Below are 12,669 nucleotides of genomic sequence, written 5' to 3'. Positions count from 1 at the left end.
CGGTGATTGATAGGTGAGCTTTGAGGAGCACAAACATTTCAAGACAAACTTAGGAAAGACTGGAAAAAAATAAAGTAAATAACATCTGCTAAGTCAGTCCCTACTGTGACTGGTTTAATTAATTTGATCTTATTATGACATTAGTTAAAAAGGCCACCTGAAAGCAAACAAATAAATAAGAGGACTTTAAAATATATGTTGTGCAGTATCGTAAATACTACAGTTCAATGTGTGTGTAACTACAGGAACGTATAGGGGTTGAAGGTGGGGGGGGGGGGCCTTGTCTTCAAACAGACAACATGTGAGGAGTTAAGATTAAAATGTTTCATTAGGAAACAATCTTCTGTAACTGAAAGGTGCGATTTCACACTAAGGCAAATGACGTTTACAAATGGGTGATAAAAGGACAGGAAATAAATACACAAACGTCTTTTTTCCTTGATATAATAATTACAGGGTTATCTTTTGGCTGGTGAGAAAGAAAGGGGGAAGGAGTGAGAGTAAAGGCAGAGGCTGACAAATAGTCCGGTGCCCATCTCTCTGCTCCTCCACCTCGATCCTCCTCCTCTTGTTCCTCTGCTGGCTGGGCAGTGTTGCTGCTCTGACCTTCTCAAAACCAAGACCAAAGACTTCTTTTTTTTTATAGTGGAGCCCGAGAGGCCAGAAGAGGGGGAGCCATGAACCCGTCCGAGTGGGCTTTAACAGTCTTGCAGGGATGGGCTGTTAGCGGTGCTGTATTGCCAATCCTGTGACACCAGTACCACCACACCCCAGAGGCCCAGTTTATTCCCAACACGTCTGCCTGGCTGAGGCAGATGGATGAACAGCAGGACGATTACGGTGAGGAGGCGGCAGCCGCGTGGTATTTGACGAAGGCGATGGCTGCCAGCTCTTTGCAGAACTCCTCCAGTACGATCACTCCCTCCAGCAGAGTCATGTGGTCGATGCTACAGCAGGAATAGACAGAGAGGGGAGAATAACTTCAAATTCAAGGGCATACCCAAAGTCAACTTAGAAGTGAAGAGCACAGAACCGTGTAGCGGTACGTACTTGATGCCCTCAGGCTCCAGACCTAATAGTCTCTTCCTCACCAGCAGCAGTTTGGGTGTGAAGTCTGGAATGCGCTGAATCCTCAGCATGAGATCTCCCACCACCTAACGCACACAAGAAGGCAAAACAGTTACCAAAACACAGCAGCACTGCTTCCATCTCTGGGTGCCACACATGGAAATCAGTACTCCACTGGCATGAGACACAGGCCAAGTATTGTTGCACCAAACATTTAGAAATACAGTATCAAAACAATTTAAGATACTACACAAGAAAAAAATCCAGACAAGCAAGAAACCTCAGAGCACCAAATAACAGCAACTGTGAGCTTTGGAAGTGGTGGTGTCTGCTACCGGCTGTGGCTCAGTGGTAGAGCGGTTGCCTGCCAATCGGAAGGTTGGTGGTTCGATCCCTGCCCCTGCAGTCATTGTCGAAGTGTCCTTGGGCAAGACACTGAACCCCGAATTGCCCCGGTGCTGCGCATCGGAGTGTGAATGTGTGTGAGTGTTTATCTGATGAGCAGGTGGCACCTTGTACGGCAGCCCCGGCCACAGTGTATGAATGTGTGAATGGTGAATGTTTCCTGTAGATGTAAAAGCGCTTTGAGCAGTTGTTAAGACTGGAAAAGCGCTATATAAATACAGCACATTTACATGCTACCGATGATGGACAGGATAACCTCTCTAATCCAGATGGGAGTCTTACCGGACGATGACGGAGAACAGAGACCTGCAGCCAGGGGCCAGGTTGATGTAAGGGTCCAGCAGGTACTCGTGCAAGTGGGGGTGTGGAAACATAGACAGCTTGGACAGCACAGCGGTCACCTGCAGGTTGACATCGTACGGCTGGAGGACAGAGAGGACACCAGAACCATTAGAGGGAACTGAAGATGTCCCGTGTGTCTGAAGACGGCTAGGAATAATCGGCAGTCAGAAGCTTTTGATGTTTGATACAGCACTCCCTGTTAGATTGATTTCCTTCTAGAAACCCATGTTTAACCAGTTTAGCACTCAACTCACTAACCTTGCCATTTCTTAGATCTATGTATCCATTTCTATAAACTAAAAGGCAGTTGAATTTTGATTCATGTGGTGCTCCATAAACAGCTGGCTACTTGCTCCATTTGCCCCAGACACCTTTACTGTGGGTGTCTTGCTATTCAGACTTACAATGCAACAGATATTTCATACAGATATTCCATTCCAATATTATTACACTAAAACATGCTGTTTGATATTTGGAGGATCAAACCGACCTGATCTAGGATGCGACCCATCCTGTCGAAGAGGACCTTGAGGAAGTGGCCCTCGAAGAACGGGCTGTCCAAGTTACACTTTTCCAGCGGCTTTGGATTTCCCCTCCAGTCCCACCGCTGGCAGACCCCACAATAGTCCCTGAACTGAGGAGAACAATTCATCTACACTTAAGAATCTCTTTTACTAGTGACACACATACAAACTGATGAGCAACAGTCTGCGTTCCAAATTGTATGTTTTTCTTCGTATGTTCTGCAGCTGCCATTACACAGTATGAACTGTAGCATGCAGTATGCATGCAATTGGGACATACTACTTCTTAATAACATTGCACCTTGACCCTCTTGCTCATATATGTTGCATAAAGAGTTGTGTGACAGAATTGCTAGAAAAGCATGCTGGCTTGCATACTGCAAAATCTGGTGGACATCCTAGTATTTCTGACATAATGCATTAACATATGTATTAGGACATACTAAATCTTTTTCTGACATACTAAATAGTATGGATATTGGAACAGAGGTTTATCCATGGACTTGCCTCAGCAATTAGTTAAAGGCCAAAAGACCTGGGGACAAACACTAAACCAGAAGGTTCAGCTCGCTGTTAGTCCAGTGTATCTCAAGCCTTAAACGCTGCAGAATGAGCCTTACCTGTCTGTGTGCATCTCTGAGGTAGGTGTCATAGCCTGTGCCTTCAACATGATAAGATGACTTCGCCTCATCCGGCACCAAACACAGGAAACTGCAGGCAACAGAACTTAACAGTTAAAAAATAAAGACTCCACATGATGGAAGTTGTGTCGGGAGCAGACTGTGTACCTGTTGACAATTTTGTGGACCTCTGTCTTCCCGTCACACTTCGAGTGGTCAGGACTCTGTGGGGGAGAGGAGCTGAGCCAATCTGAACCAGACAGCCGGCTGTCTGGAGAGAGGTCATCCCCGAACAGTGGATCCTCCTCAAGGTCTCTGTTTAAAAAAAAAAAGTTCATGGTCATTAAAAAGTATTTCATCTTATGAGAAAATAATCTGATTTGGATCAGTTACTGACGTTAACAAAACATGTTCACTTTTCATTTGGTTTTATACATCTCTCAATGTAAGCCTTAGTAAGTTCTACATCCCATTCTGATATGAAAAGTCCACTTTGTCAGTATTTTTATGTCAAGTAAAAAGGGGGATTTTAGGGCTTGTTGGGCTTGCATGGCCCCTTTGAGTTCTGGTATATAATGTGGAAAGTGAATGAAAGAATGAGGTTTTACTTGGACACTGCAAGTTAAAATTGATGCCTTTACTTTATCGGCAAGTATGTTTACAGCATGTCTGTAGAGGCAAACGTCACTGACATTCTTCAGCTCTTCAGTGAACTCATCTCTTGCTCATTATGCCTTAACTGATTACTTAAAAGTTATCAGTGGCTGATAACCATGGCCTAAAATGATTGAAACTAAAAATAAGGACAAGTTTAGTTGAATTGGTGTGACATTTGAAAAACACAGCTAGTAGATGCATTCACTTTATTTCCACTGTTGTGTGTTTGAGCAGATGACTTTTCCAGGCAGGATTTTAAGGTAGGCCCTTACACAGCATCATGGGGCTGCCCGTTCTCCAAGGGCTCCCGCTCCTCCTGTGGTTTGTTCTCCAGGTAGTTCCTCTCTTCCAGGCTACGCAGCAACAAGCTGTGGAGGATGTGCTGGTTGGGCTTCTGGATCAGCTGCTCAAACAGCCTCAGCGTCATGATGCTGATCTGGGGACACAGAAAGAGGCATCGGCTTAGCTCTCGCTATAAAACCCAGAGTAAGATGCCAAGTATTTGCTCACTGACATGAAAGTAGGCAGTGGCTGTTTCAAACATCAAGGAGATGATTCATCTCTCTTTTGTGTAATGAAAACGTGTGCAATGGCGCTGTCAAATACTAATTCAAATTCAATGTGCTCATCATATGAGTCATTAGAACTTAGAATACTTGCAAGGAAAGACGGCCACTTGTATACCAAAACAGGTAAAAGAAGAAATTATAAATACATGATGCACATTTATGTGACAACGAGAGGGTGAAATAAAAAGACAAAATGATGTTAGAGGTACTTTCATTAGCAGGACCAGGTACCTCATCTGACAGGTGGTCGCAGTGCTCAATGAGTCTGTGTCTGAGTGGATTCTGAGCCATAGTGGCTTGAGTCTCTGGCTCCCTCTCCTCTCCCAGCAAGAAGTAAATCATCTCCTGCATTAAAGCCTCCGACGTCACCTGCCTGATGATCCTGTTCAGCAGGGCAGTGGAGGTCAGGATGCCCACCTCGGACCTATGTGCACCCACAAACACACCACGTGTTAATGAGCAGTCATGAAACATAACACACTGACAAGACTAAGAATTTCAATAAAAAGGATGATTGATTGCTGATTCAAAGCTTGACTCACGTCTGCATGAGCTGTGGTTCCATAACAGACACAAAGAATTTTTCTCTCACAGCTTTTGCCATAACTGCAGCTGCTGACTGGAAGACAGTGAAGAAAAACAAAAAAACACACTTGAGCCTTCTGCGGCTTTCAGGCACAAAAACAACAACAAGTTATCTAACTATTGTTTCTGACTACAATATGTTATAATAAAAACAGTGAGTCGGCATTGATTAAGGACCTTCTGAGCCTCCTTGATGAGTTGGTCACAGTAATCTAGCCAGGACAGGAAGGAGATGAGAGCCCTCTTCCCTGTGAAGACAGCAGCATCCTCCTTCAGGTTATACACATCCAGACTGAAAAAAAGGGAAAAAATGATCAAACATTAAAAGAGGTGATGCAACTCTACAATTTTATTCTTTGGAAATAGTATTTCATAAAGAATGCTATTTATGGGCTACCTGCTAAAATTAAATCAAAGTTTTACATGATGACACAACTGAAATGACTGCAAGACAAGACATTAAATATGTGGTTACAGAAAGTAGACATTAGAAAGAAATGTACCCCCAGTTGACCGACTCCACTGTCTCGATGTCCAAGGGGTCCATGGACTGTGGCAGGGCTTTATAGAAGGAGACCAGCCTGTCAGTCAGGAGCTCACAGAGCTCAGTGTTTTCAGTTAAACACTTAGCAGCTGCAGGCTCTGGTAAACTGACCAGCAGCATCAGGCCCTCACAGGCCTTCACCACTATCCTGCCATCCTGAGTAGGGAAGAAAAGCATACAACTCATGAATACAAACGTTCAGTCAAATAAAGAGAAGGACATACAAGCCAAAATCCCTTGCATGGGGATTACTTACAGGGCTCTTTGTGAGGTTAAGCAGTGATGTGACAAGATTGTAATTGTTGCCGTTATTATGGTTACTGCTTGGAGTAGAGGTAGAGGCAGCAGCTGCAGCCTGAGGCTGCTCTGGGCGCTCAGCCTGTTCCTCTGTCCAAGATTGACCAGTGTCTGGAGCCAACACATTGTCCTTCACCAGCTCCGTCCCTCCAGGAGTCTTTGTATCAGGTCTCTTTGACTTGTTCTGCAAATAACATCCCCAAAAAAATATTCTCTGGACTATGTGCTTAGAAATCCTGCAAGGACCTTTGCTAGTAAGATACACTGAGTCATAGTTATGAATTTGCTACTCAATTTTTTTTTCCTCTCCCTGGAGTCATAGCAACTCACCTCAAGGAAGAAGTCAACAAGGTATGGGTCTTGCTTCAGTTTGGAACAGACTATACAAAGAAACTGAATCTCTTCATTTTCTGTGGGAGCAGCCAGCACTTCACCACACAGACGGATCAGTTTCTGAAACAGGCACAGGAAAAACAAGTTACGAATAAGTTACATAACCTGTAGGCCACTTTGAGGAGGACTGTCAAAAATACACTAAAATCCCAACTGCATCACTTCTCACCTGTACAGGTCTGTGGACATTGATGTGTGGCAGGAGAGGTTGACGAATGTGTGCTAGCAGCTTTGTGTAGAAGGTAAGCACCTGCTGCTTCATCCCTGGAGGACACTGATGGAAAATCACAAACAGAATATGTTAGAATTTATTTTATAACAATATTGATGTATCCCCACCCTGCGTGGAAATGTAGCTCAGTGCCGATTAATCGAAGAGTCAACCAAACTGTGCATACACGTACAATCGTTTGTGAGTGGACTGTACGGTCAGTGTTGTGTCCCTCGGCCCCACTTAATCATCAACCTAGTTTTACACTAGATTTCATCCAATACTACATATACTTTTATAAAAGATGCCATTTCATAATATGCATGTTTTCCTGGAGGTATAGTTCATGTAGTTACCAATGCATGACTGCCTTACATCTGCCTTGCCCAAGGTGTAGAGAGTCTCCAGGATCTTATGATGTAGGAGATACTCCATGCAGGGTCCTGTCTCTCCAGACTCTCTTTCCTCTTCCTCCTGGGTCAGGATGTCCAGCATCTGTTCCAGGTGGGATGGGATATTGGTGTCCGTGACTGGAGCTTTGTCATCTAACAGAGGAAAGCATGTAAGAATCAGTCAATGTCCATGATGTACAAACATTAACTGAAAGTTCTTCTAACCACTCCACCTCTGCGCAGTTTTTCCTTTCCTAAGTTTATTTTCTTGCTTCTGCTTACAGCTCTTGTAAGGTGTTTGATTCAATCCAGATGATAAAGGCTCATTGTTTTGATATAAGGCATTAGGCCTGCACAATTATTCATAATAAAATTGAAATTGTGATTCACCCTGTTCACGATTTAAATTTTTACATAAATTAAATTTATCATCATATGTACATCGTTTGTACTGGTGTTATTGTTGAATACATATTTCTAAAATTGTATGATGTTTTTGTTGACTTATTATTACACAATACTTTTTCTGACCTTTTTGAATCCCGACAAACAACCCATATTACAAAAAAGACTAAAAATAAAAACTAAATTAGCAAACCCGCTTTAAAACTAACCTGATTTTGAAAACAAAAAGTCAAAACAAAATAAAAATAAAAACTACTGAAAAATGCAAAACTATAATAACCTTGGTTTGGTACTGCCAATTTGTTTTGTCATGGTCAAAAAGAAAAATCATCCCCGTGAAAACAAGGTCCTCCACATAATACTCAAAGTAGGGGAGAGCCAGGACAGTTGAAACACTTTTTAATTAAACGTAATTTACAAAGCGGTCGTATCACACTGAAAGCTGATATTTTGTCACACGCAACCTACACGCGTCATCTGTCAAGTCCAGCTGCATTTTCAGCTTTGGACGAAACCGTTCAGGAGTTATTGCAACAAAAGTGGGACGTGCGTAACGTTTCATCTGTCCCTCCTGGACGGGACGAATGAAACAGCATGCGGGGACGAATGAAACACACAGTTTAAGCCATATAAACTTCCCACAACTTTCATATTTTACTGTACATCATGGATGATACTTCCAAAAGGTGTTATTATAGATAGATTGTTGCAGGACTATGTGTCTTTGTGAATGTCTGTTAATAACTCATTGCCGTCATCCTGAAGCGCGTATGAAGCGGTTATTGAAATATCATGCACTGTGGATGATTGTGCCATTTTTTGTAGCTAGAACAGTAAGTTTTTCTATTTATATCATGTTTCTATTGTGGAAAATGTCATTTCACTAGGTTTTTACATGGGTTATACCACTGGATATCCAAAAAACGCCCCCCCAACCCGTCAGTCTCCATAGGATAACATGGGAAAACTCGACTCCCCCTACCTGGTGGGCTCAAATATATTTTCATCATTCTAAAACTGCTTTTCCATGTCTCACCTCCATAAATAATTGTATGAACACAGATATTTGTGCATTTACTTAAAATCCATGGAGTTCAGATAGCTCAGTTGGTAGAGCGGATGCCCATGTATAGAGGTTTACTCCTCGACGCAGCCGGCCCGGGTTCGAATCCAGCCTGCGGCCCTTTGCTGCATGTCACTCCCCCTCTCTCTCCCCTTTCATATCTTCAACTGTCCTGTCACATTAAAGGCCTAAAATGCCCAAAAAAATAATCTTTAAAAAAAAAATCCATGGAGTTCCAGCCAGGTCGGGGACAGTTAAAACAGCTGTTTCAACCGTTCCGACATAGACATATGACATTATTTTGCTTCTCATGTAAACAAGCATGAAATATGAAAGTCTGGGATTGTGGAGAACACTAACTGGTCTACCGAATAAGCATGTAGCCAAACCTTTAAATGAAAAATACTCGTTAATAATTTAAAAAATGTGACCGCTAATGAAGTTTACTTTTGACCATCAAAACTCGTTTATCGGCTGTAACTCCGTGATAAAAGGAAATAACAGGAAGATATTTGACTGATAGAAGGAGGTTAACATGCTCTATGTTCAGACCTAAGGAAGTCTGTCTATCATCATTGCACTCGGAGAAAACTGGAATGTTTCATCAGTCCCGCGTTTCAATCGTCCCGGCTCTCCCCTACAGAAATTCCCCAATCAGCTGTTTAGAGTGAATTTTGTTAAACTGGTCTAACTAGAAGAACTGCTGCAAAGAAGTTGCAAGCTCGTTTGGAGTGAAGAATAAGAAAAGGAGACTTTCCTGGTCCAAAATATACACAGACTAGATGGCAGTAGTTCATTTGGAAGTTGTCTTCACAGTGAATTTAACCACAAAACCCATTTCAGATGTATTTTCCCCATTCATTTTACACCTGGGTCAGGTTGCATAACTGACCCAGGCGTCATGCATTCAGGGTTTACTTGCGCAGATTCCAAAGGAAAACAATGAGGAAGCATCCATAGTCTGAAGCTGCTCTGGTCCTGGCAGAGTTGTTGAGCCTATTGCAAACTCAACCAGAAAGGCATTCCCAGCATGCTTTAAAGTATGCTATTTAAATTTGTATTTCTACATAAACATTCCCTTTGCACTGCATGTATTTATTTTATAGTAGTGCTGGTTATTAATAAGTTGATCAACAGCAAATGTTTTATCATATTTATCATAGTTGAGAAAAATAAGATGTTTGTTGGATCAAGCTTCAAAATGTGGTCCTCTGCTTGCTTTTAACTTGAGCAGGTTTCAGGCAACTCTGTTGGATCGGGTAACTTGTAATGTGCACTAACCTTCTTATAAAATACTGATTATTGACAATAAGTGTATTAACAGTGAACACACTGTAACTGTAATACAGTTACAATTCTGTATGAACTTATGTACGGTACAAGCTTAGTTTCCTGCTACTTTACTCAAACTTTACACTGGTGCCATTCAGACTTTTCTTACCAGAAGTCTCGATGTAATAATGTGTAATGGCCTTCCAGTGATAGACAAAGTCCTCCTGCAAGGGCAACGATGGGGCAAGCTGAAAAAGAAGTAAATGCAAACATAAGCATATTTTATGTTTAAACTGGTGGCCAAGAAAGACACCACTAATTACCATAGCAACATGTCTATATATTCCATTATCTTTGAAAAAAGGACTGAGACTGGTTTGTTGGAGGAAAATGTGTTATGTCTTCTAGCATAATGTTCATGATTTCAAAATCTTTTCAGTGCTAAAATAGTAACGTTCCACTGCAAGATGACTTTATTCAATGTGTTAAAAATGTTAAATAATGGGGTTACACTTTCACTATTGAGTGACAAAGATTTAGCTACACTTGAAACGTTAGTGGATCATCTCATCCTCATACACCAACAACCTAACAGAGAATAATGTAATAATACGTTAAAAAATAATATTACGCCTGAATCAAAAGTGCTGGGTCGCCTGCCAAACGTCTATTGTATGAAACCCTTAACAACGTGAATCGGCTTGAAAACACTGTTCAGCAGGTTAGTATTGGTTTCTAGCTAGTTAATGCTAGCTGGCTGGCTAAAGTGTAACATAAAGCTTCAAAAACTGTGCGAGATAACACACAGAATGTCCCTTTATTAACGTTTAACGGTATAACGTTTTAACGGTAAAACACGGCGGTCCAGTCGTTTCGACACCACTTCTCATAAACCACTGTTTAAAACGAGACAGCTAGCGTTAGCTAACTACGGCGTTACTTTAGCTTTTAGGTGCTATCATCAGCTAGCGACATTTACGGCTAACCAGCTAGCTCAGCTTGCCCAACTACCATAAACACAGACGACTTGCTGTAGTGAAGAATATGGCAATAAGGAAATATGTTAGTTAGTAAGCTATATAAACAACCAGACAAAGAAACACACCCACAGATAGCCATATAATCGATTACAAAAACAAACGAATTGACAGGTCAAACACAAAACGCTAACATTAGCTTCTGCTAATTGGTTAGCTCACCAGTTAGCAACCTATCTCGAATGCTGACGTTATGATGTCTGGGCCACCAAAGGACCCTTTGAACCAGAGCAGACGATACACAAAAGCAAACTAATTGATAAATATATACTGTTGGTAAAAAAAAACTCACCGCTTCCACAGCGTGCTGAAGAATTGACGTAAATTTGGAGAACATTTTGTTCTTCGACTGGACAAGTTTCTCCCGAGAAGACCTAGAGAATTCCTCTATTTTCTTCTTCCTGTTGTTACCGCCTCGATCCAGATTGGAGGTTTCATACAATGACCCTTGTAACAAAAGAATAAAGGTAAGCAATAAAACCCTAACACGTTGTTGGCCACAGGCCTGGCACAACCACTGTAAACAAGACGTCTACAGACTTAACGCTAAGTAACGTATGCTCTCTTTGGACACGGTGGCACTTCCTTCGCCAAACGCTACTGTTTTAATCCACCAGAGGGCGCAGGCATACAAGGCACCAGTTTATAATTAGGCTACTGACAACTATTGCATACAAATTAAGACAGCAACAATACATTTAAACAGGGACGGTTGTCAATATTGCAGCTTGGAAACAACAATCAATAAGCTTACTTCAAGTATAAAAGCAAGTATGGGATTCTGAAAACCAAACGATAAGCTATGTTATATGGAAAATATCCGATGAGCTGTAAAATCAATTATGCTCCCACATAATGACACAGGTGGATGTTGGCTATTTCTCTGATATTGCAGTGTTTTTCCCGCATAGAGCGGAGGTGATGCTTGCTTTTAAGGGTCATTAGGCTACTATAGGATAAAAGTGAGGACTCCTCGTAGTCTAATGCCAAATATTGTCCGTAAAGTAGAAGGTCAAATGGAAAAAATGACAAATAACTGCTACAAAGTGCCTTTCAACTTTGTAGCCCAACTACCGCGTCCAGAACAGCACAGTCATCCCAGACAAAAAGTAGCCTATTGCTAGCCGGTTTAACGTTTAGGCGACCCGACAGCATGCAGCTGCCTGCAGGCGAGGCATTTCAAGAATTATGTAATTCATAACTCCGTAATTCTGAGATATTATGTTCAAATATGGACGTGAAGTTGTTGGAAAATAAGAAGGATGCTGTCTGTTCCAGGACACGCCCTGTCGCTGGAAAGTGCTCTCTCCATCGCGCAGTCCAGTCTCGTCTGCCAAATCGCGGGCGGAATGCTTTCCTTGCGTTTAGTCCCATTAAATGACGGTCAAAAACTTAAAGTCGGCCTAGATAATATCAGGTTCTAACGCGGTCTTTTCCCCTCCTTCAACGCTGTATCAGGGCATATACTCCTGGTGATCTCGGCAAAGAAAGAGAGGCTCTGTACCTACCGGGCATGTCTGCTAGAGGTGAGTATCTTTTGCCGCAGAAACCTTCATAACAATACCTATACTGGGGAAAAGTCTCTTAATTTTTTAGAGAGGAGGGGGTCTTGGTTCAAGGATGGATGAAATAGAGAAGAGAGCCCATTTGCGTCGTCTTTCCGCTGGATCAGGCTGTGATAATGACACTGTTATGTATGTAGGTTAGCTGAAACTACAGCTTCTACTGCTGCAGCCCTTTCTAGACAGCCTACAACTTATTCTGTTGATATGAACACTCTGTTGCAACCTATAGATCACACTTTTCCCTTTAAAAAATATCCCAGGTGTTATGGTGGACCTCATTTTATGTCTGTTTCTTTTAACATTTGTTATTAATCAGAGATGATGCATGTCATTAGTTAAAGGATGCACACGACCTAATTGGAAACGAAAGCTGTTGATCGTGGACTTGTAGCATATGATGTTCCTTCTTAACTGGTTGACCGTGATACAGTGGAGTATTGGAATTTGAGTGTCATTGTACTGTACCTGTCATGCATTTAGATGGTGATGTGACAATAAGTGCCATCTTTTTGAAAACAGATGCATTGCATTACATGTTATTTAGCTGACGCTTTTATCCAAAGCGACTTACAATTGCTATACATATCAGAGGTTGCACGCCTCTGGAGCAACTAGGGGTTAAGTGTCTTGCTCAGGGACACACTGGTTGAGGTATCGCGGTGGGAATCAAACCCAGATCTCCCTCACCAAAAGCTTGTGTCATATCCACTGTGCCATCAC

The 12,669-nt window shown here is 42.0% G+C and overlaps 1 protein-coding gene across 2 annotated transcripts; it reads right to left on the bottom strand.

Moving 5' to 3' along the window:
- Positions 1–281: 281 nt before the first annotated feature.
- LOC116674961 (protein FAM160B1) lies at positions 282–12,103 on the bottom strand. Of its 2 annotated transcripts, XM_032507117.1 has the most exons (18): positions 10,677–10,915; positions 9,517–9,595; positions 6,591–6,760; positions 6,174–6,278; positions 5,942–6,064; positions 5,571–5,795; positions 5,274–5,470; positions 4,948–5,062; positions 4,728–4,804; positions 4,417–4,609; positions 3,889–4,052; positions 3,128–3,274; positions 2,960–3,050; positions 2,306–2,449; positions 1,756–1,895; position 1,503; positions 1,051–1,154; positions 282–947 (listed from the first exon to the last, which is right to left on the bottom strand). In XM_032507117.1, exons 1-18 carry the CDS (start codon positions 10,719–10,721, stop codon positions 836–838), a joined length of 2,232 nt encoding a protein of 743 aa, XP_032363008.1. In that variant the 5' UTR covers positions 10,722–10,915; the 3' UTR covers positions 282–835. The 2 variants fall into 2 exon arrangements, with proteins under 2 accessions (XP_032363008.1, XP_032363007.1); XM_032507116.1 differs by lacking the exons at positions 282–947; positions 1,051–1,154; position 1,503; ... (2 more) ...; positions 2,960–3,050; positions 3,128–3,274 and adding an exon at positions 11,893–12,103 and having other exon boundaries at positions 3,885–4,052; positions 10,677–10,831.
- Positions 12,104–12,669: the final 566 nt, after the last annotated feature.

Source organism: Etheostoma spectabile, unplaced genomic scaffold, assembly GCF_008692095.1.
Source record: "Etheostoma spectabile isolate EspeVRDwgs_2016 unplaced genomic scaffold, UIUC_Espe_1.0 scaffold00001328, whole genome shotgun sequence".
Taxonomy (NCBI): Eukaryota; Metazoa; Chordata; class Actinopteri; order Perciformes; family Percidae; genus Etheostoma; species Etheostoma spectabile.
Note: the sequence above shows the minus strand (reverse complement) of the source record. Positions and strands in the feature narration are given on the sequence as shown.

Excerpts from the sequence above, each read along its gene's own strand:
- LOC116674961 (XM_032507117.1), bottom strand. The coding sequence starts at position 10,721 with ATGTTCTCCAAATTTACGTCAATTCTTCAGCACGCTGTGGAAGCG. Across the intron at positions 5,471-5,570 it reads TTAACCTCACAAAGAGCCCT|GATGGCAGGATAGTGGTGAA; the intron begins GTAAGTAATCCC and ends TTCCCTACTCAG. Across the intron at positions 3,051-3,127 it reads GTCCACAAAATTGTCAACAG|TTTCCTGTGTTTGGTGCCGG; the intron begins GTACACAGTCTG and ends TGTTGCCTGCAG.